Source organism: Colossoma macropomum, unplaced genomic scaffold (genome assembly GCF_904425465.1).
Source record: "Colossoma macropomum unplaced genomic scaffold, Colossoma_macropomum, whole genome shotgun sequence".
In the NCBI taxonomy this organism is placed as follows: domain Eukaryota; kingdom Metazoa; phylum Chordata; class Actinopteri; order Characiformes; family Serrasalmidae; genus Colossoma; species Colossoma macropomum.
The window spans coordinates 425545-450638 of NW_023495633.1; the positions used below are offsets into that span (position 1 = coordinate 425545).

A 25094-nucleotide genomic window follows, 5' to 3' on the forward strand; every position below is an offset into this window, starting at 1 on the left:
TTAGCAGTTCTCTAGCACTACCAGCATTACAATCTAGCTTTTTGGCATGCTGCCAGTTTACCTGAGAAGTTTAACAGGGACAACAGTTAATTTTATCATAACATACAGGTTGTTCACAAATGTGACAGGTTGGGGTCGTACACTGCCTCACCTGTCATCCAGGGTTTGTTGCAGTGGTCCTAAATCCTTACTTATCAGCAGCTAACGTTACATGGAGACTTGCAAGAATCCTCACTTAAGCGGTCCTGCAGGTTATCTAATCTTAGTTTGAATGTTATCATTAAATGTGCTAATCATAACATTTTTATTTCAAACTAAGTATAATGGGTTTTTTTTACAGTTGTTACAGACATCTTGCATAAGATGCAGTGCTGTGCTGGGGGTATTTAGGTCAGCACGTGCATGCAGCCTGTGCAGTTACGCAAATTAGAGGAGTTTCGTGATCGTGATGGAGCTTACACAGGATTTCTTCTCCTGCTTGATCTTAAATGGAACTACTATATGCAAATTCTTTATCAATAATTGCAATGACATTTACTTAAGACACCACATTCCAATATACAGTCAGAGAACGCATCTACAAAAAAACAGTAAAGAGTAATCAAATAATTTTATTCAACTAAACATTAAGTGTATTCATTAGTCCAACCTGTACAAAATCTCAGGACAATGACATTTGTGGATATGTTTATTTTAATAGACAGTTGCAGACTTCAGTGTTTTATTAATTAGAGGAGTTATTCTCATTTGCCCCTCTGTCTCACTAACAGACACACACACTTCTCGGTGATAATACTTATACCTTCACTGTTTCCTCCAGCTCAGCTGAAATGGTCCATGGTGGCAAGTGGCAGAAAGGCACTACCATGAGTGAAGTTTCCTGGGGATCTTCTGTACGGTCATCTGAGACAGTGTTTGGAGTCCTTATGCAAAACTGATTGGCTTGCCAAAAAAAAAAAAATATATGGAAAATATGGAAAACATGGAAAACATAAACTGCATTTTAGCTTCACTCTAGATATGATGCCTTGAGAGGTATAATATGACTTGGCCTGTAACTGGCCTGTTAGGATCTAAATGTACTAAGCGCTTACAGAATGAACAAACCGAAATATTAACTGGATATAAATACATCTATAAAAATATAGTACCCAATAAGGCACACATTCAACCCAATAGAGCAAAACCCTAAAAAACAAATTATAGCACTGTTTTGAAAATTTGCATTTTGCATGAATACTTTCCCTCAAGGAAAATACGTAATATCACTGGACAAAGCCTAGGTGAGTTAAATGAGACATACAGTAAACAGTGCTTTTAAATCCTGCTCCTGGAGTCCCTGTGCCCCAAACAGTTTCAACAATTGCCTGTTTAAATATGCCTTTTTTTGTTGATGCAGCAAATAGTTAAAAGTGATTAACAAAGAGTGCTGTAAAACATTCTAGCATGTAGCACTGAGATTTACCTCATTTGTCATTCTGAAAAAAGGCTGAGCCACAGCCTCCAGGCTGCATAAGAACGGTGGAGGCTCTGGCTCGCAAACAGGTAGAGGTTCTTGCTATACAGTTTTTGGCAAAGTAATCAGGTGCTGCAAAAATAAGAACATACTGGAAGGTGAATGAACAACCTACTGTTGAGGGGTAGAGAATGATTATAGTTTTGCAGTGTGTTTACACTTTAAAAATAAAAAAGTAGTAAAACCTTACCTGACTATTTTTATTGCTCACCTTGGTTTATACTTTATTTGTCTCTCCCTGAGTGGCTGGGGGAGTAGCTAAGTAGTACCCTACTTTTTGCAGCTAACTACACATTTTTGTAGCTAATAGCTGTAGCTGCTACAGTTTTCTGAAATGTAGCTAATAGCTGTAGCGCCTACAAATTTATGTGTGGCTATAGCGATAATTTTCGGTACAGTTTCGCTACAGGCTTCAAGCAATCCGCACAAAATCTCTCAACGTTCGACTTTTTACGAGGCTGAAGTCACTTCTCATTCGCCAGCTTCTCGTTCAGATTGTCCTGTTCCACCTTAAATGGTGTGTGAGGCACCAGAATGTAACTGCTGCACCATTTAAGGTGAAATGGGACAATTCGAACGAGAAGCTGGAGAAGCTGACCTTACGACTTAGTGTTTGACAGTTTCTCGTTGCAGATTAAACGTATCCAGAAACTAGCTGGAGTGATTATAAATGCAAGTCTATTTGTCTCCAAATTATCGATGTTCGTCTTAAATCTCGCCATTTCGTTAGCTATGAGCTAGGCGAGGCTGTCTATGTTGCTATGGTGACCAGCAGTCTGCGTGTCAATCTTCAGGATTAAAGGGTGCATTATCAGTTATACATTAACTCCAGCGTTTAAGACCATTCATTGTGAAAACTGTGTTAAAACTGTGTGTTATAATGATCAGCAGAGCTTTATTTTATAGCAAAGGAGGATTACTTTATTTCACCTAAAAATCTGATTCTGCTGTGGAGCCGCAACAGGGCAGTGAAAGAGCTGTGTGTTGCTGATCTCTGGCTTAGCTAAAGCAGAAAAAAACATTTTTATAATAGACTATTACTAATAGTACTGCGCAGAGCCAGGGTCACTGATGAGAATTCTGAGGCTGAAGTGTTGCTTAAGTTTAACAAAGGACTCTGAATGTCATGTCTGTACAATTCTGGCGCAGTTGGAGAAGTGGAGATACACAAACATTGTGACAGTCGCGCTTTGAAAGTAGCTAAAAAGTAGTGCACTACTTTTCAAAAAGTAGCTAAAAAGTAGCCATTACTTTTTCCGGAAAATAAGCTAAATTGTAGCTAGCTACAAATTTTGGGAAAGTAGCTACAAAGTAGCTAGCTACTAATTTTTCTGTAGCTATCCCAACCCTGTTGCCAGCTGAATCTAAAAAGGAAGAACATTTACAGTATGAGAAGCTAATCCCTGAAAATTAATTCATTAAATTCTTTATCTCAGTGGTTTAACAATTTCAAGGTCAAGGTCAAGCCCAGGTCTCCTCAGGGAGTTCAAGGTACTAAACGTTTTCATGAATGTGAGAACTGACCTCACATGCCACACTATTGTTAAGTACTCTTGCCTGAGTAGCTGCACATTTCATAATAGAAATAATAACAACAATAATGCAGATTTAAGATCTACACAATGCACAATCAGACAAAAGTGAGCTCTAATTCTCTGTACTTACCTTTAGGCTTTCTGGATGGTTTCACATGTGCTTGGACAAAGACATCATGGAGGCCAGTTGTATCAGCCTGACATGTCATGTCTCTATAGTTTTATGCCTCCTCCAGGACTGTAGCTGGAACCACAGTGGTACACGATGGCTCGCAAACGCTAGGATGACTGCGGGTGCCATGAACTTGTTTTCTAGCCCAGCGACTGTAACTTGCACTTTAAGTTATTTGCCACGTTAGCTAAAGTTAGCTAGCTATATTTTTAGCTAGCTAGCGGGCTAACTTATCCTTACTGACATCTGAAAAAACAGTGAAAATTGCACCAGCTCTATCAGAGAGAAAAACTATCAAATGGCATCATCCACATATGGCATTATATTCTCATTAGATCACTTCCTTCGGTTTTATACACAGACATTTGACAATGTGCTTAACAAGGTAAAATGCTCTATAGTAAAACATAACATGAAGTTACCTTAGCCAGAAATGTTAGGTGCTCTGCAGATGAATAGACACCATCAGGCTTCAGGCAAAGATGATGTTCAGGCAGATTCATCTCCTTAAAGCTGGCAAAGCTTCCCTTATCAAACTGTGCGTTACAAACATGCATGCTGATAGTCTTGGTACTGGGATGCAGACCGATCATTGTTGCACCCCTAATTCACACGGAGTCAGATTTTTTCGGTCAAAAAATAGCATGTCAAGTTCAGAAAATAAAGACGAGTATATTAATGCTATCTTTCCCATCAAGTCTGAAATGGACAGACTGCAGTGCTGTGTTATTTATTTATTTATTTATTTTTAATGGGAGCCTGCTTGATTTTCAACGTTGTACAGATGTGTTAAAAATCAGCCCTGTTGTCATGGTTGCAGTCCAAACAAACGCCACTTTTCCACTACTGAGCCAAATGGTTCTCAGGGCTGTACTGGGCCGTTCCGCACTGGTCTGGACTCATGAGACCAGTTACGGTTTCTGTTTCCATCTGTTGTACTGCTAAATCAGAACCAGGAAATACAAAAGAAAACTACACAAACGAATGGCTAACTGCTAACAGGCTAATAGCAACACACACGGCACCCACCATAAACACGTTTGATTCCATCCGTCACTCCAACTCCGGTCTCTCATCTTGTTCATCCCCTATACTGGTGTTATTTGAGCATCTGTTACTGAAACAGACACTACTGCGGTGGGTTTTACCTGTAGCCAGATAACTACATTAGCATTAGCGTTGCCAGGCAGGGTACAACTCAAAGCACCAACAATTCTATTTTTTTTAATCTTTTCACTTCAACACCAGTCATTTAAATTGGTGCTCTCAGATACGAGTCTTTATCCTCTAAACGGGTGTTAAGCCCGTACTGCAGTCGGAGGCACAGTGCACTCACGTTAGCTTAGCCTAGCAGGCTACATCTTAAAGCTCTAACAGAACAGGTGCGATTATGGCTTTCTGTCACTCCAACACCGATCAGTCAACTTTGCTCTTGCTATTATAAGTTTTTATCATCTATACTTGTGATAGCAGAGCAGTTAGTCGAATCGAATGTGCACTGTGGTGTTTGGATCTCTTTACCTAAGCTAAGTTAGTTAGGAGAGAGGAGCTGGCTAGCATTAGCTTAGCTAGGAGGTTCCAGCTTCAGACACCAGAAAAGAGGTTAATTTCAGCTTTCTGTCCCTCTAACATCAGCCACTCCACTTCGCTTCCTCAGATATGAGTCACTGTCATCTAAATTTGTGTTAGTAAAGCTTTTGTCAGCAAGATGATAGCAGGTGAGCAGCGCTGGCAGCATGCTAGCTAAGCTAATGCTAACAAGCTACTCTCTTCTCTCTTGGTTTTAGATTGAAGCTTTGATGTTGATTGAATGATGGATTTAAAATCGTGCACTGCTTTATTTTTTTGAGCAAGCTGAATTTATTTGAATGCTTTCAGGTTTGAAATAGCGCAGCAGGATGCTGTGGTTCAATACAGATATAAACATAGAACCAATCAGCGAACAGCTACGCTGTTATATCATTCCACCGAATGGTTCTGTGGCCCCGAGTATGGTTAGCTAACGGTGCTAAAAAAATTAAAAAGGGCTGAGCCTGGATTTTAAACATTCCGTGTCGAACTGTGTCCATGTGGAAACGCCACTGGAATGGTTACCCTCCGTGCTCAGAACCGTTTGGTGGAAAAGAGCCCAAATATGCATCAGGATGGTGGCAGAACAGTTCACCTTGCTTGTGGCAAAAGCACAAAAGCTTATACAACAAAAAACACAACTATAAAACCATGGAGATTAAAGAAAATAGAAGGTGGACCAGGAATGACCATGAGTACCTTACAGCAACTGTATAAAATAAAAAATGGCTATACAGTTACATTCCATTCTGTTCATGCCCACAAGAACCGCAAATTATTTGCTTCCCTCACTAATGAATGCTCCTTTTTAATGAGGAGCAACAAGCAGAAGCAGATCCTCAAATAGAATGGTGTGTACACAGTGTGTGCACGTCATTTAGTTGCAATGAAAAATCATTAGTTCATCACTGCTGCCTCTCAAGGAATCCTTTTCTTCTTCCTATTTTGTGTTCAAATTGGATTGAGAACAAAATACATTTCTACCTATACATTACTGCATATACATTACTACATATATACTATGTTAATCTTTTTTTTCTATCTATTTTTTAATCTGAAAAAAAAAAAAATCATACTTGGTGTGAAAAGGCCAAACCCATTTCCTAAAAGCTAAGACACCATACACCATGTGAAGTGCCAATAAAAAAAAAATAAATAAAATCAGTAATCATACACTTTGACCTGTATGAAAACAGTACAAAAACAGGATTTGATATTTTATCATACAATTTTTTCCCCCCTCAATGTCTTTATACAAAATATGATGCCCACAACATATTCATAAAAGTTGACACAGAAGCATGTTTACCACTCTGTTACATCACCTTTCCTTTAAACAGCACTTAAACGTTTGAAAGCTGAATTTTTTGCCATTCCTCAGTTATACAAGCCTTCAGCTGTGCAATCATATGGGGCCTTCGTTGTCAAATTTTACCCTTAATAAAGTGCCATGCGCTTTTAATATGAGACAAGCAGCCTGTACAGCACCCGCACTCTCTGATTACGCAGCCATGGTGTTGTAACATGTTCAGAATGTTTCTTTCTGTTTTCATGTTGAAATAAGCTTGGATGTCCTTGCAAAAAAACAGATTCTGAAAGGCAGCATATGTTGCTCAAAAATGTGTGTGTGTGTGTGTATTTGAAAAAAAAAGTGAAAAGATACAGTAGAAGCCTGTACTAGCTTTCACTCTTATACTTACACTGGTAGTATTGTGTGATTGGGGGAGTCCCAACTACATATGTCTAAATCAGAAATGTCTAAATTGTATATATGTATATAGTTGTATGTGTACATATCAGCTTTAATGGTGCTTTCACCATTGGTATAGGGTTGTATGTGGTTATATTAGATGTGCACTATGCACCCATACCATGACACAGCCTAGCTTTGGAACTTTACACTGGTAACAATTTGGATGGTTCTTTACTACTTTGGCCCAGACACACACTGTCCATTATTTCCATAAAACATGTATTGTGGTCTGACGAGTAAACTTTTCAGATTATCTGTGCATCAGTCCATTTCAGATGAGCCCAGAGATGTCAGCAGCGTTTACTGACAATGGTTTGTTAATGTATTTCCAAGCCCAAGAGGTGATATCTATCACAGAAACACACTGTTTTTTTAATACAGTGCCATCTGATGTATCAAAGGTTATGGGCCTTCAGTTGTGGTTTTTGGCCTTGCTTTCTACGATCTTTGGCCTTGCTTTCTACGATCTTTCTGGATCTTTTGATGATATGCACCACAGAGGGTGAAATACCTAAAATCCTTGCCAACTCTCATTGAGGAATGTTGTGCTTGAACAGTTGAACTAGGTGCATTTTTTGTGGAAATGACAGGGCTCGACTCATTCTTGCTCATAAAGAACGAGGCCTTTCCTGGATCCTTTTGTATCAAAGTACAATTAGACCACCTCTTCTAAAATGTTTGAGCATTAACATTATTCTTAATCTTAAATTGCTTTTTTTGGCAAGGTGCTGCAGGCATCAATTTCAGAATGAGCGTATATTCACAAAAAAGTTGTAAAATGTTGATAATATAAAACTTCATTTAGATACAGGTCGAAGAGGATCAACTAAGCACTGCTTTCTGTCTTCATTTGCATTTCACATACTGTCCCAACTTTTTTGGAATTGGGTTTGCACAAACTTTTGAGCCTGGCAAGTCAAAGTTTTCATTGAAAATAGACTATTAGAGAGTCTCTAGTAGTAGTAGTAGTAGTATTTATCCTGTGACATTTGTAGGAACTTCTTGCAGCAACACACTCAAAATTTGAAAAAAGGATGACAAAAGCAAAAAAGGTCTTCACTTTGCATCTAAACTTACTTACATTACATTGTGATCTCCTAGCATGACCCTAAGAAAGACATTTCATTTTCATGACCCTTGAGTTTGTGTTAATTCAGACTTTTCCTGTGAACATGTCACATACAGCCACAATAATAGCCAGAAATGCGCATCATGTATTTTCAGGTGAACAAATCCAAGTGGTTTCCTGGTGGAGTATAAGGCATATACCTGCATGTCACAAAGACTACACCTCTACTTATTATTGTAAAACATTAACCATTAGTGTCTTTCTTTCAACACACAGCCTTTATTCTTTATAATATTAATTGTAGTTTCTTTCTTTCCTTGTTTTTTTACATAAACTTTAAGACGTATTTTTTGGCCTGGCAAGCACTGTATCTGCTTGAGGAAATGCAAATGTAGTTGTCTTTCTATATCCAGTTTATGACTCAGTAGCAAAAGTAGAGAGCAGCAAAGCAGCAAAACAAAAAAAAAACAAATAACTAGGTATGTCCCGAATATTCGGCAACCGAAATGATTTGGCCAAAAATGGCAAAAAAAACACTTTCAGTGTTTGGTCGAATAAGTGGAAACACCAAATAATTTATACCAAACAATGACCTTTTTAATGATGCTATTACCTTTTTCTAGTTCCCGGGAACCAGAGTGGAACTTTTACTTCTTAGCTCCAGGGCTAGAGCCAACTGCTCTAGGGTAATACCCACTTTAACCCACTTTCCACAGCAAGTCACACTGGAGCACGCTGAAGTTTCCCAGCTTTTAGTCAGTTTCAAGCATTCGAGCCAAACATAACTCCAGAAAGAGTAAAGAAAAAAACTGAGCCATTGTGTTTAACAAGCACGCATCCTCCTTAAAGAAACACAAACCCCAATTTTACAACAAGACGATAAAATCGCAACCAGCGTGGAGTGAGGTGCTCTTTGTAAATGCAGTAAACATGTTGTCTGTGTGAAAGCATTTTAAAGTGTCAGAGAATGACCCAAGAATGGCCGTTTGCAGACAGTGTTCTGCTGAATTGTAGGGGTACGTCTGCTAAGTGGGTACATCTTAACTTGTTAAGTAATATTGTCATACTGTTTTACTAATCTATTCAAGTCATATTGACATTATTCTTTTACTTTTATTGGAGGGGCAAATAAAATTTATTTTTTTGCTAATTTATTTGTCATATTGTGCTTTGTTGGTATGTCTGCTGGAATGTTAAAAATGTTCAGTGTTCAATAAATATTTTTAAATTGCAGTTTAGTAATTGTTTTTTTCTTTGAAAACAGACAATAGTATCACATATCGCAGTATGGCAGTTTCATGGAAAGTAAGGTGATGCAAACATCTTCAACATCACAGACAACATTTTGTATGTGCACATATGTAAAGTCAACAAAAGAATGTACTCACTTTTGTATTCAATTCTGGAAATCTTTAAGAACATCTTCAAATGCTCTTCAGACGTTTCATCTCTGAAACGGATGTTATCCTGAGAAGGGAACATAAGAGCATATTAGCTTTTGAAGTGTTTGTTACACTTTTATTTGAACCAGTAGTCCAGGCAGAGGCAGTAAAATTACCACTGCATTCAAACTTCTCCCAGGCTACACACATTGAGTGTTCATGGTTCTGCACAGAACCATTTTCTTTACTTTTCTTTACTAAAGAACCATAGTTTTTAAGTGTGTAGTGGTATCTGCTGTTCTCACTAAAACTCTTACCATCTCTCTGTTTCAGTGTTCTGCTTTAGTGTGGCAAAAATAGTCTCAAAGTTTAGAATTATTGCAGTATAGAGAAGTAAGACAAGTTTTGAAGTCATCTCTACAGAGACAAAGATACAAGAGCAGAATGTGAAGAAGGCAGTGAACTGTAGCATGTGCTCTTCACACAGAGTTAGCCGCACACATACTCTACTCTTTACACACATTTAGCCATACGCATACTCTGAGGAGGATAGGGTTGTGGTACAATATGTCCCCATTTTGTGAAAACTTTGAAAAGCTTGAAAGAACAATTAACAGCAGCCACAGGATGCAAAGACATGCAGATCATTTAAAGCCTGCATTTCATTGAAAATAGTACAAAGGCAATATATCAAATGTTGAAACTGAGCAATCCTATAACTTTTGAAAAATTTTGAATCTAATGCCAGCAACACGTTTGAAAAAAAGTTGAGATGGGGCAACAAATGACTAGTAAAGTTGTGTAATGTCAGTAACATGATTCAGTATAAAGAGCATCCCAGGAAGGCTGTGTCTTTTAGAAGTAAATATAGAGAGGGGTTCACCACTCTAAAACTCTACCATTCAAAGAAGAAACCATATATAAACAGGATCCAGAAATGCTGCTGCCTTCTCTGGGCCCAAGCTCATTTAAGATGGACTGAAACAAAGTGGAAAGGTGTCCGTTGGTCGAATCAAAATTTGAAAATTTTTTTTGGAAATCATGGATGATGCGTCCTCTGGGCTAAAGAGGAGAGGGATTATCTAGTTTATAGTTCACTGAGCAGGCCCATTCTCATCTTCCACTGGCTCAGGCTTGTAGCATTGGCGGGCACAATGTCCCTTTTATCCACACCACCAACACACTACCCATGCTGCCGTTGCTCACTTGGCGTCTGTTTCACATGCCGACACCTCCCCCCAGAGTCTTCTGCTACATAGCACTGTGTTACTTGCTTTGTTTCCCCGTCATTGAGGTTGAGCTCTGCTGTTTTGGCTTCAGCGACAGCTGCTTCGAGGCTAGTCAGTTTGATGAGCCGTATGTGTCGCCTTAGCTCCTCTGGCAGCAGTGTGTTCAAGAAATGCTCCAACACCAACACCTCCTGCACTACTTTTTTGAACGTGGGGTAAGCCTGCTAATCATTGTGGTCAGCTTTGCCACCAGCACGTTTATCTGTTCCCCTTTCCGCCTTCGCCTATTGGAAAGTGGTTTTCTAACAGACAGTGCTGCTGGTACTTGTCCAAACCGCTGCTGGTGTGCCGTGGTCAGCACCAAGAGAGTACAATGCGACTACACTGGCAAATCCACAAGCACCTAACGTGCTTGTCCCTTGTAAAGCAAAGCTGAATCTCGGTGTCCCCAGCCGTCCAGCCGTAATGTTGGGCGACCATCCACATGGTAGTCGAATATGCGCTGGCTCTACTCAGCCATGCCCTGGCTTGATGCCGCTCTGCTTCTCTTTCTGCCATCGTGCCATCCTGTCCGCCACCGCCCACTTTCACGCCAGTTTCACCTCCACTTGTTTTGCTTCTTCTTTGCCATCCACCATGGTGTCCTTCTGCTCAAGTTCACTAGCAAGATCCCACTTCGTCACACCAGCATGGCGCCATGCAGAAGAAGAGTCAGTAGAGGCCATAATTTCTGCTTTTTAGGAAAATATGCACACTGCATCTTAAAAGTCCCTCTCTCTCTGAACATAGCATATGGAAGCCACCACAATATTCAACGTTTTACCTTATTCACTTCATTGTTTATGTAAACATAGACTCATTCTAAAATTGATTCCAGAAACACTCCAAAACAGTTGCAACAGGGGTAATTGTTTTTTCAAAAAACATCTTAAACTGGTGATACAATCATGTAGGAAAGGTCTTGCCTCAACTGCTGCAGGTTCATTTCTATACAGCCACTACAGAGTGCGTCATCACCACTTTCCTCACAGTATGGTGCAGCTCTGACACCAAGCATTTACAAACTGCAGCGCATAACCAGATCTGCTAAAAATGTAAAAACCAAGCTGCAGAGTTTTGTTCTTCACACCATTACATTTCTAGACAATTGCTGCGCATAAGCAACAAGAAAATTAATAGGCCTGTATCGTCGCATTAGGCTTACTAAGTTTAACTGTGGCTAGCCTACTGTTAGCCTACTGCTTGCAGCACAAAGTCGACTAACACAAGCTTGTTTTATACCATATGCTGCTGTGCTGTACATGTGCTGACGATTATGTTTTCACACACAAATACTGACCTCTAGTGAAAAATGAGCATACATTCTGTGGCTTGCAGTTGCAACAATAAAAATAAATAGATAAAATAAAATAAAATAAAAAAAGAAAGGTCAAAATCAGTGTGTTAAATATAAATATTTTATCATATTTCCTTCTTTTTTATTTTATTTTCATTTATTCTATTTAGTATTGCTACCTCCTATATGGCTGAGGTACTCCACACTTTAAATACTGTTTTACTTACACGTGTGTCTACAGGAATGGATGTTTGCCTGTGTGTGTGTGTGTGTGTGTGTGTGTGTGTGTGTGTGTGTGTGAGAGAGAGAGAGACAGTGTGTATGCATGGTAGAACTCAGGTATGGATGTCTGCTATGTCAGTGTGAAACCTCTATTGTCAGTTACTGTGTAACCATTAGCTACTGTTTCACCAAAGACAAATTCCTTTTATGTGCAAACATACTTGGCCTGATTCTGATTTTGATAAATCATTCATTACAACTTTTAATCCTGCTCAGCTGATTTTATACAGACAGTTGACAAATTAAAGAAAAAAATCCACTAGCATAACCACACCCTCCGACCCGGCATTCATAAGGTCCCGGCAGAATATATGAGTGGTGTGGAGTGAGAGCAGAGCAGTGTGATTTTGCCCAGAGCTTTTTAGAAAGTGCCAGCGTTCTCTCACACTCTGAAAACACTTCAACACAGCTCCAACCCACAAGCCAGTCATTTTTTTTCAACACAGACTACCTCTTAGTGACATGAGTGATACAGCACCAAGACTTTGCACAAAGCAGCATTCATACACAGCATTTGTGCTGTGGAACTGCTCAGGAGACCTATGCCAGAAATTCTCACAGATCGCTACAAAGTTCTACAGATATTACACACAATTAGTCTCGTCATCCATTTTGCTGCACAAATTAACAACAGCAAAGAAGCCAAGAACCTTTTCAGAACTTTTTTTTTTTAATCTGTGGGAACAGACCAGTTTACAACAACCCCAGAGAGCTGTTCAACTTCAAGAGCCAGTAGTGGCATGATCAGTGAGAGCACGAGGGCATTTTAAAATAGAAAGCGGAAGTATGTCACTTATGCACCGCTGTGCTGCCATTTGCAGAGTGCTTGTGTTTGCAATGTGGCCTTTTATATCACATAAGCAATGATGGAATGGACGTGTAGTTTCAGCACTTACATCTATGAGTCAATTTACAGAAAAAAATCCAACCTTCAACAAATCTGTTAATCTGTTCTCTCCTTTTGTTTGTTGCAAGCTGCAAGCCACAAAATGTACTCTCATTTTCACTACTGGTGTGTGAAAATGTAACCATTAGCACGCTTCTGGAATAAAACAAGCTTGTGTTAGTCGAGTTTGTGCTGTAAGCAGTAGACTAACAGTAGGCTAGGCACAGTTAAACTAAGTAAGCCTAATTCAAAGATATAGGCCTATTTACTTCTAATGTTCAAATGTTAAACGGGCTGCAGCCAGAGGCATTTCTGGTTTGTACAGGAAACACCACCCCTCAACAAAAACACCCTCAACAGAAATGCTTTGCATTGTTGTGAGAGCATATGTTGAGGGAATCTAACACTGAAAAACACTTTACTCTTGTAATTCAATAATTCTACAACCAAAGTTAACTTGAAATTTCTTAGTGGAACATATTTGATGTCAGAAACATATTTGCCTCCACTTATGGCTGACTTTGGAAATAGTCACTAAAACACAACCCAAGTGAACTGCAACTTCAGTTTTAGTACATAACAATGACTGCCAAATTCCAAAAGAGAGGGAATGTCTTGTAGCCAGATAGCTAAGGTACTAGTTACTGTTTAAGGCTTATACCTTATTTTAAATATTGATAGTGTATCATTCAGCAAAATGTTATGATAGCTAGCTAACTTGCACTTCAAGCTACACAACCAAAGTAAGTTAGCTGTTCTACATTGCAGATACATACATAACTGATGAAGAAACATTTGCACATTATATATTGTAATCAAAATAAGCTGCCTGACAGACATTTCATAAAGAAAATAACCTTTGTGGCACTCCATATGTTTCTATAAGGCTTTTCTATAAAGTTTGTCATTAAATTTTTAGTTGGCATTTAAGTGAAATCTGTTTAGAAATAAAAAGTGCAGAATTATTATTATAGGAATGGATGTTTGCCTGTGTGTGTGTGTGTGTGTGTGTGTGTGTGAGAGAGAGAGAGACAGTGTGTATGCATGGTAGAACTCAGGTATGGATGTCTGCTATGTCAGTGTGAAACCTCTATTGTCAGTTACTGTGTAACCATTAGCTACTGTTTCACCAAAGACAAATTCCTTTTATGTGCAAACATACTTGGCCTGATTCTGATTTTGATAAATCATTCATTACAACTTTTAATCCTGCTCAGCTGATTTTATACAGACAGTTGACAAATTAAAGAAAAAAATCCACTAGCATAACCACACCCTCCGACCCGGCATTCATAAGGTCCCGGCAGAATATATGAGTGGTGTGGAGTGAGAGCAGAGCAGTGTGATTTTGCCCAGAGCTTTTTAGAAAGTGCCAGCGTTCTCTCACACTCTGAAAACACTTCAACACAGCTCCAACCCACAAGCCAGTCATTTTTTCAACACAGACTACCTCTTAGTGACATGAGTGATACAGCACCAAGACTTTGCACAAAGCAGCATTCATACACAGCATTTGTGCTGTTGAACTGCTCAGGAGACCTATGCCAGAAATTCTCACAGATCGCTACAAAGTTCTACAGATATTACACACAATTAGTCTCGTCATCCATTTTGCTGCACAAATTATTAACAACAGCAAAGAAGCCAAGAACCTTTTCAGAACTAATCTGTGGGAACAGACCAGTTTACATCAACCCCAGAGAGCTGTTCAACTTCAAGAGCCAGTAGTGGCATGATCAGCGAGAGCACGAGGGCATTTTAAAATAGAAAGCGGAAGTATGTCACTTATGCACCGCTGTGCTGCCATTTGCAGAGTGCTTGTGTTTGCAATGTGGCCTTTTATATCACATAAGCAATGATGGAATGGACGTGTAGTTTCAGCACTTACATCTATGAGTCAATTTACAGAAAAAAATCCAACCTTCAACAAATCTGTTAATCTGTTCTCTCCTTTTGTTTGTTGCAAGCTGCAAGCCACAAAATGTACTCTCATTTTCACTACTGGTGTGTGAAAATGTAACCATTAGCACGCTTCTGGAATAAAACAAGCTTGTGTTAGTCGAGTTTGTGCTGTAAGCAGTAGACTAACAGTAGGCTAGGCACAGTTAAACTAAGTAAGCCTAATTCAAAGATATAGGCCTATTTACTTCTAATGTTCAAATGTTAAACGGGCTGCAGCCAGAGGCATTTCTGGTTTGTACAGGAAACACCACCCCTCAACAAAAACACCCTCAACAGAAATGCTTTGCATTGTTGTGAGAGCATATGTTGAGGGAATCTAACACTGAAAAACACTTTACTCTTGTAATTCAATAATTCTACAACCAAAGTTAACTTGAAATTTCTTAGTGGAACATATTTGATGTCAGAAACATATTTGCCTCCACTTATGGCTGACTTTGGAAATAGTCACTAAAACACAACCCAAGTGAACTGCAACTTCAGTTTTAGTACATAACAATGACTGCCAAATTCCAAAAGAGAGGGAATGTCTTGTAGCCAGATAGCTAAGGTACTAGTTACTGCTTAAGGCTTATACCTTATTTTAAATATTGATAGTGTATCATTCAGCAAAATGTTATGATAGCTAGCTAACTTGCACTTCAAGCTACACAACCAAAGTAAGTTAGCTGTTCTACATTGCAGATACATACATAACTGATGAAGAAACATTTGCACATTATATACTGTAATCAAAATAAGCTGCCTGACAGACATTTCATAAAGAAAATAACCTTTGTGGCACTCCATATGTTTCTATAAGGCTTTTCTATAAAGTTTGTGATTAAATTTTTAGTTGGCATTTAAGTGAAATCTGTTTAAAAATAAAAAATGCAGAATTATTTTACCACTGATTTAGTTTAAATCAGCTCTTAAACCAATAATAACAAAGCGAGGTTAAATTTAAAAGATTCACCAATCAAAAAACAGCAGCTCCAGCAGGAAAAACACTACAGAGATTGTGTATGTGTGCTGAATATAATTACATTTTATAATTACAATTACAAAATACAAATACAAAAACAGGAGAGTTGGGGAAATACTACATAAGATTTCAGATGATTCTGGTTGTTTAAAGGTGACACAAGAGGTTACGCTAACCTGGTAGCTAACTTTAGCATATGTGTTTAGCGATTCTCTCCAACAAATCAGTGGTCTGCAGCATTTTTTTGTTACCTTTAGGTATTGGCTCAGCTCACTTGGTAGCTTGATGGAGGTGATACCAAAAATAGTACGCAGTACCAGATTTACTTAATGGAAAACCAAAAAAGGAGAGTAGAGTCGAGTCAAGGCGTTACCTAACTGTGTTTAGGGCCTCAGAACCATTCAGTGGGATAACGTAACAAAGTAGCTATTCAGTGATTGGTTCTACATTTATATCATATAGTGCCACCGCATCCTGCTGTATTATTTCAAAGCTAAAAACAATCAAATACGTTTTGTTTGCTCACATGGATGCCAAAATGCACGATTTTAAAACCACCATTTAAAAAACGTCAAAGCCTCCATCTAACACCAATTTCTGACATGTTAAACAGTGCTGCTAACCAGGAAAGAGTAGCTGGATGGTATTAGCTTAGCTAGCAAGCTGCCAGCTCTGTTCACTACAGAACAACGTCAATCCTGACAAAAACTTCACTGACACAAATTTAGATGATGATAACTCAACTCTGAGCAACAAAGGCCGAGCAGCTGGTGGCAGAGGTACAGAAAGACAAAATTAAACCTGTTCTGTGGTGTTTAGACCTGTAGTTACCTAGTTAAGCTAATGCTAGCCAGCTCTTCTCTCCTAGCTAGCTTAGCTAAAGAGATCCAAACACCCTAGTACATGTTTGACTGACAAACTGGTGCTCTGCCATCACTAGTAGACTATAAAAAAAAAAGAGTAACGTCAACTGATTGTTGTTGGAGTGACAAAAAACGAAACGTAATGTTTTTAGCTGTAGCTTAAGGCCCACTCCCATTTCTTCTTTTTACCCCTACCCCTTGTTTGAGTATCACGCTGAAGTTAGCTATTCACCAGGTTCTTGTTCGAATTTTCCCACTCCACCTTAAATGGTGCAGCAGTTACATTCTGGTGCTTTAGGCGTCAATACTGCTGGACTATTTAAGGTGGAAAGGGAAAATTAGCTAGCTAGCTACCGAGACATTAGCATGCTATTAGCGATTCTTTATGCTTGTTATGAAGAAAACAACCATAATACATTGAAATGACATTAAACTAAGATAATACAATGGTTATTGGAAATTTTTAACTGAGAAAATACTTACATTTGTGGGTTTCTTTGGTCGCTCACGCAGCCATCTTGCCGGTTTTTCTTTTTTTTTCCCCTCATAACACTCCGTTTGGAGTGTGCCTCTGGAGGGCCACATGGCCCTAACACTTCGCTCTACCTCTCTATCTCAACAAAAATTAGGACACCCTAACCCTAGACATGAACAAACAAAACAGAGGGCTAAGAGCTAAGTGGTAGGGGCAAGTGGTGAAATGGGACTGGGCCCAAGCCTAAGCTAACGCGAGCATATGGTACCTCCCACCGCTGTACATGCATGGTTCTAGCAAACAAAGCATCCATTTAGAGACTGATAAAGACTCATATCTGAGATCACACATTCAAATGTCTCGTGTAAAAGTGACAAAGATAAAAAACAGAATTGTTCTGTGGTGCCTTGAACTGTACTCTGCTGGGCTAAGCTAATGCTCGAGTAGTAGTATGCTACAGTTGCAACCCAGTGCAGTACAGGCTCAGTCTTAGTAACTAATGCTAAAATAACACTCGTTTAGAGGATCTAGGAGCATGCTGTGAGACTGGCATTGGGGTGAGCTCTTTCCCTCTCTTACCCTCATTGCTCCAGTCCAGCATAATCAATGAAATACAATAGACAGGTTCCATTAAGTCTTCTGGTTTTGGAAATGGCTGCTACGTAGATTTGTTCAGGTGGCTTCTTAGACATCTGTTCTGTTCTGATATCCCTCGTCTTTTTTATCCAAGCATCAAACTCTGGCTCTTAAAAGCTGGTGACTCAATGACTACTGAAAATAAGAAAAAGTAAAGGATGATAAACTGTTCAGTGAAAGTGTGAGAAGAGTAAATCTCAGTTTTGGAAGTACATATAGGCTTTAAATAGTAACTACACCCCACTATTTAGTCCACCTCTAGCTCAACTTATGAATGGGAAGGAAATATTGGGAGGGGCACATTAGGAGGGGCACTTCAGTGGTTTGGAGGTGGGGCTGGGAGGGAAACCAGGTGGGCTGGGCTGCTGTGTTTTTATAGCTAATGTTAGCTACCAGGAAATATGGAGAGTGACGGACTCAAACAGCACCTTTGCAACTGAGAGGTCTCATGAGGTTGACGGTTTTTCTCCACTGCCATCCCTATCTTCGACGAAGGAAGGTGTTTCTGATCACGCATTGTGTTTTGAGCCTTATCAGAATGAGGCACTGACTCAAGTGCCAAAGAGTTAAAGTAGTGCCAGAAAATTATTAACAGCAAGTGGAAGAGGCATCAGCATGGTAGAACATTCCCCAAACACGAGACAGCTAGCTTCTAATTTTCTGTTCAGCAAGATCTACATTCGATAAAACCCGCGTCCTGATTTCTAAGATATAGTGAATTCTGAACGAATAAAGTGAATTTCTTTAAACATTGTCCGTTTTATTTATTTTCTCATCAAGCTTTGAAAAACATACTTCTATTAGGCCATTCCTTCTATACAGGTGCAATCTCTCACTTGCAGTAGGAAGGTGGCCGAAGTACGTTAAAAATTAATACAAAAAATAGCTAACCCAACCTTTGTAGCCTAAGCTAGTTAGCTTATGCTAGGCGTTCACAACCAAGCTTTTAGCATGCTGCCTGTTTGATTCCAAGCACAGAAGTATACCAAGGAAGACTGTATCGTACCTTATGTCCTGCAAGCTGTTCATGACACATACCGGCAGCTATATAGGGACTTGCAAGAATCCTCACTTTACCAGTCCTTCAGGTCACCTAATCATACGTTAAATATTACCAAATGTGTGAATCATAACATCTTAATTCCAAACTAAGCTTAGATTAATTGAGTTATTTATAGTTGTTATAGACATCTGACATATCGCAACTATGTGAGGTGGTGTTGGGGGTATTTAGGTCAGCAAGTGCGTGTGGTTATCTTCTCACTCTAGGCTCCTATGCCTTCATATTTATGACCGCGGCACGAGTCGGGCGTCATTAGGGGGTGGTAACATTGGACATGTCATCCACGCCTACAACAGATTTGAACCAGAGGGGTGCTGCAGAGGCAGAACTGACCATGATAAAAATGTTTTTTTTACAGTTTGGAAAGATGTGCTCACATTTCAAGCAAGACTGGAATATTTCATTATTACAGAGCAGTGCATTTCATCTGTTAATGAAAAAAAGATCTTAGAGTGCAGTTACTCTTTAAGGACATGAGTTTGACCATTATGCATTTTATGCGTGTGCATGCAACTTTTTTTTTATTTACATTTTACGGCTATACAAAAAGAATCATAAAAAAGCGTTCATTGAAAAAAAAAATAATAAATCACAGACTTTGTTGTAGTATACTTTTTATGGTATTTAATGCATTGTGATTAAAGCTAAAACAACACAAAGTCTTTGACCAGTTTTCAATGACTTTACCTTAATCTACCTAATAATTAGACAGCTTCTTGTGTCTGCAAAACTGTATTTACATTTATGCATTTGGCAGATGCTTTCTCTCAAAAGTGACATAACATGTTTGTTGTGTTCAAAAGACTAATAATATTTTCATTTGACATCTCATCTCTTTTAGGATCCTGGCAGATGCAATCCCCTGCGACAACTGGAGGTAAATCTTTTGCTTAGATCGGGTGAAAAGGTGCATAGCATTTTCAAATTCCAGCCCCTGCCAAATTACTGACAGTTTATTTCTTAATGTATTTTAACTACAGGGGGCATCTCTACAGTGTTCAAGCAAGGACAGTGGAGTGTTTATGTTGATGATAGCTAGTGATATTATTATTACTTCAGTGAGCGCACTGTGACACTCACATCTGAAATATGGCAACCATGAGTGCAATGCCTGGTTGTGAAATTTATGCATATTCAAGATACAGGCAAAAAATATACTTTCATAATGCAGCGTATTCAAACCTGCCATTTGTGTTTCCCTGTTTTGGGCTTTGTGCTGCCTTCACATGTTCATTTGATATTTTTCTAACATTGTCCCATCTACTATGTACTATAATAAATTGATCAAGATCAGTCATAAGATTGGAAACTTGTAATTGTGTGTCAAGAACCTAAACACATTTAGTACTTTTGGTAGTGTGTATTAGAATGCTTTTTTCCCCCCCACTTGCTCTTTCACATTGTGTAACACGCACACAAATCAATTTTATTTAGGGTTTGTTCACTTGCTATTAAATAGACTTAGGGGTAAATGAAGGTGTGGAACAAAAGTGTGGGAAGTCAATCCTAGACCAGGTTCAGAAAACATAAGCTGAGATGTGTGCTACTACCAGAAGATCAACATCAGTCTTGGAGATCTTCTGCCCTACAATATTCTCCACAATGGTTCTACTATTCAGGTGCTACTGAAGACTTTGTTAAAAAGAATGAGTCATGATAGATTAGCGCTTGAACTAAGCTCTGTAGAGCAGCAGATCTCCACAACCGAACTTGATTAACCCACCTGATCAACATCATTAGCTCTAAATTGCACTCCAGAACAAGTCTTGTATATTGTTTTCAGCCTGATTTGCTGTCAAACATGAGGTGGTAGCACATTCAGCTGTTCAAAAGGTTTTCACTTAAATCCTAAGAAGTACACTCTTCTACAGAATGGCATCACTTGTAATTCCTTGCTGATTCAATGATTCAGAGCAATCAAAAATGTCTACAGAGTTTAGTTACAACTCTAATCTAACCTGATTTGCTGTAACATTCAGATGTGTGGTTTTGTAAAGGTTTGTTAGATTTTTTTTTTCAAAAAATAATTGTTAATTAATTGTCTTCATTCTATTTTTTTGCCAAAAAAAAAGATATGTTTTGTGCTAGAGTGAGTTCAGGAAATTTCAGACAGTCTAATTGTGCATGTGTTTTATAGTTTACAAGGATTTGCTGCAGTGTGCAATATTATTACTGCTCACCATGTTAAACGGTGCCAGTTTTACTTTTAATTAGTGGAAATTAGCTACTCTGAGGAGTCATCTCATTTGGGTAAAGTTAGTGTTATTGGACCTATAGAACATGCAACAAGACAGCAATATACACAGAAGAGATAAACTAAAAAGAATAAAATAGAAAATATAAATAACTACACAAAATATAAATGGGAAAACCATGAGACAATTCCAATGTACATAATACAGGTAGTACAGAATATTAGCAAATCTATACCTCTGAGCAGAATAAAATCATGTCCAAGTATGTTCTCAGATTTTGCAAAAAAGTCTGATGCAAACATGCTATGATGCAAACAGCCCACTACGCACAATACTGTGCAAATATGGATAAAATGATGAATGAGGATTAGGGACAAATGATACTGGTTAAGTAATTGTGAACTCAGCTGTAGAGGGGAAAGGTTTTCTTGTGACCTGCACCAAACTGCAACTTTGGACGGAAAATAACAAACCGCTAGAAACCAGAACCAAAGACAACAAGGATATGTTCTTGTTTTAGCCAATATGAGGAGCTGCAGCGGCTGCCTTTGTGGAGGACTTCATTGTGTGCACTGATTTTTTAAATGTGGCGGGGTTTATATACACGTCGCTACTAATTGGGTACCGCCTCTAACACATTCATCAAATGAGACAAAAAATACCCCAAAGCCTGTTGCACACCATTTTGCACCGTTACAACATGTCATACAACCCAGCACCCACAGCAATGTCAACAGCCTTAAGAGAGAGGATACGACAAGATTTCCCCACTTACACATTCCTTCTCCACAGAACACATGCTCAGGACTACACTATTTCCTTTTACTTTAATTGCTTTTTGTAAGAAATTCAACACATTTCCCCAAATTGAATGGTGCATTAAGCGGATTTTCAGGCGCAAAAAGTAAGGGACCGTCAACAAAGTGTGTGTCCCTATGTACAAATCTTGTTCCAAACAGCTGAAACCCAAGCAACTGAGACCTTCCTGTAATTGTAACTTACTACAGCAGAAGGATTTAAATTAAGTATTGTGTTGCATTAGCAAATAATTCAATAGCTTCTTTACTGTAGGAGCCAAAATTGTAAAGCCAAATGCATTATAGAGTGTCCTATTACTGCAACTTAGTACAAGAAGCAGTATTTGAAGATAGCCTTGTGTTGAATATTAATTAATGTTTTAAACACCAAAAACTCAATAGCTTCTTTACCGTAGGGTCCAGAACTGTAAAATCAAGTGCCTTAAAGGGTGCCTTATTATTGCAACAATTGTTGAAAGTACAGCAAGCCAAATTTGAATAAACTCAAAGGTTTGTTTTTAATGAATGTGTTAAACAAAGTTTTTTTTACTGTATGCCCTAACATTTTAAATTCAAGTGCATTAAAGACTGCCATAGTAATGCAGCTTACCTTAACATGTAGAATTTGAATAAACATCTGTTGAATTTCAAATAAATTCTTACACACGATAATCAATGCCTTCTTTACTGTTGGACCTATAATTATGAAATCAAATAGATTACAGAGCTTATAGTTATTACTAACTGTTATTAATTTACAACAGCAAGTAAAATTTGAGTAAAGTCTCATGTTAAATTATATATTATAATAACAAACTTTTAATGAAAAAAATTCAATAGCTTCTTTATTGCATGGCCCAAATTTATAAGATCAAATGCAGTAAAAACTACCCTATTATTGGAACTAACTACAGCATGCAAAAAATAAGTGTTAAATTTTAATTTATATTGTATTGACAATAAATTTCAATGGTTTCTTTACAGTCAAATTGTAAAATCAAAAGAATCAAATACTGGCCAGTAATTGCTACACCAATCTGAAGAATTTAAGAAAGTCTTGTGTTGAGCTTATTTACTGTTTGACCTACAAATTTAAAACCAAATGCCTTACAGACCTTCTTTCTAGTACAACATACTACAGAACTACTTGGTTAGTCAAGTCAAGTCAAGTCAAAGTTTCTTTATACAGTGCTTTTTACAACAGACATTGTCACAAAGCAGCTTTACAGAAAAATCTAGGTCCAAGCCAATGGCAACAGCGGCAAGGAAAACCCTTTAAAAGCAGCGGGAAAAACATTGAGAGGAACCAAGACTCAACAGGGGAACCCATCCACCTCTGGTCAACACCGGACAGCAAAACAATAGCACAAGCACAATATGAACAGAAAATAAGGTTTTACTATTACATTATCACTCAGCCAAAATCAATAGCTTCATAACTGTGGCAATTTATTTAACTAAAATGTTTTGCAGGCTGTATTTTTATTTCAGCCTCCTAAAGCAAATAGTAATTAAACAAAATGTTGTATTTAGGTATTTTACCATCAAAAAAAAAAATTCAATACCGTCCTTAATGCAGAGCCTACAATTACAAAACTATTTGCATCACAGAATTTCCTATTGCAACAAAATATTACAGCAAAAAGAATTTGGAGAAAGGATTTTATTCAACTTCTATTTTTTTATCAACAAAAAAACAATACCTTTTTTATTTTTGTGCCTATCGTTTCACTTTTTCAGGATGTTCCATTATTACAGCAATGGTTACATTTTTTTCATTAATTCCAAAAAAAATCTAATTGCTTTAGTTTTTTGAATGAAGAGAACTGTCTTGCTTTCTTTACTGTAATGCATTAGATTTCACGATTCAGTGGGCCCTACAGCATAGATGCTACTGAGATTTTGACTTTCATAACAGGTTTTGTACATAAGGACAAGCACGTTGACGACGGCCCCTTACTTGTACATGAAGATCCGCTTAACGCACCATTTAAGTCGAGGAAATGTGTAGAGAATTTCTTACAAAAACCAATTCAAGTAAAAAGAAATAGTGTAGTTCTGAGCTTGTGTTATGTGGAGAAGGAATGTGTAAGTGGGAAATCTCGTCATACCCTCTCTCCTAACACTACTGACATCGCCACGTGGGAATGTGTGTCGAACCTTGAAAACCAACTTTACCGCGGTTGCGTAACGTTTGAGATTAAATGTGCCCCGTAATTAGGGAAGTAATGAGCAACTGTCACTGCAAATCCAATTTCAAGAGAATGTGTATTTTAACTCCTAAACTAATCCTTACCTAATACTCAACTAAAAAGGTTCATTTGGCCTTTCCAGATGTTTTGTTTATCTAATGTTCGTTCACCTGATGTTAGTTTGATACTTAAATGACTATGAAAAATGCACCATCTACGAAATTGTTTATTAAAATCAAATTAACTGAGGACGAAGGCATTGCCTGTTAATAACTATGCGAGGAGGGGAAAACCTTTCTACATAACAGGATTTTAAGATGCAAGTTATGCAAGTTGGTGGTTTGGAGAGTGCCGTGTTTTCCCTTAAGCTAACAAACCAAAAACTCAAAATAAAGGGTGAAAGGAAGTAACGCTATTTATGTAGTGATGCAAGCATGCAGTTTAACAGAATATGAGCATAAATTGTGCGAAATGTAGTTAGCTAACTAAGACGATGAACGTGTGGACGTGTGGGCTGTGCATGTAGACTAGGTTGTGACACAGCCTGAAAGTACCGTCCGCGTTTAACATGCTTAAAGAAATTAGCACGCTATTTTACATCTCTAACTTAATTTGGTAACGCTGTCCCTAAATAAGACAAAGAGTAAAGATTTACTGATACTCACAAATCGAAGCAAGCGTCCAAATTCACAAAGTGGGGGGCGTCCATAAACTTTTCATCTTGGTCGGCTACTCAAAGCAAGTTAAAGTGTCAAGGAAAAAAGATTTAAAGGTTTAGTCCGTTAGCCGCTATTGTTAAACAGTCCGCTTTACTCCAGCCAGTGGTCAGCTGGATTGTTGTTAGCACTCAGTGTACAGCTCGACCCATAAAAAGTTTTTCTGTGGCGCATGCGCAGACGAATTGATGAAAATTCACCACCCTCTCCAAGAGTCTTGCTGAGTGTCACGCAGATTAACAGTACACCTAAATTTTCTTTTACCACTCAAAACCTGTTTCGCCTGCAAAAGAGTAGCATAAAGAGGAAAGAGAGGAAGAGGAACTTAAAGCTGCAAGTTTAGCAAGGCCCATCTAGTGCTCAGGTAAAATGTTACTGCTCATGAAAATGCAGTGAAACGTGGTGAACATGGGTTTACATCATCAGCTGAACAATATACACACTTAACCTTGGATCAAAAAAAACTCACCGATAAACGTGGGATTTAAACACTGGACGTCTA

The 25094-nt window shown here is 38.3% G+C and overlaps 1 protein-coding gene across 2 annotated transcripts in view; it reads right to left on the reverse strand.

Moving 5' to 3' along the window:
- Positions 1 to 24784, reverse strand: part of st3gal4 (ST3 beta-galactoside alpha-2,3-sialyltransferase 4) — an 80400-nt gene extending 55616 nt beyond the window's left edge. The window contains exons 1-2 of one of the 2 annotated variants that reach the window (XM_036563122.1): positions 24542 to 24784; positions 9003 to 9081 (exon numbers count right to left, since the gene is read on the reverse strand). In XM_036563122.1, the coding sequence (XP_036419015.1) occupies positions 9003 to 9036 (34 nt within the window). In that variant the 5' untranslated portion in view covers positions 9037 to 9081; positions 24542 to 24784. The remainder of the gene's footprint in view (positions 1 to 9002; positions 9082 to 24541) is intronic. The other variant, XM_036563121.1, reaches the window with a different exon arrangement.
- Positions 24785 to 25094: the final 310 nt, after the last annotated feature.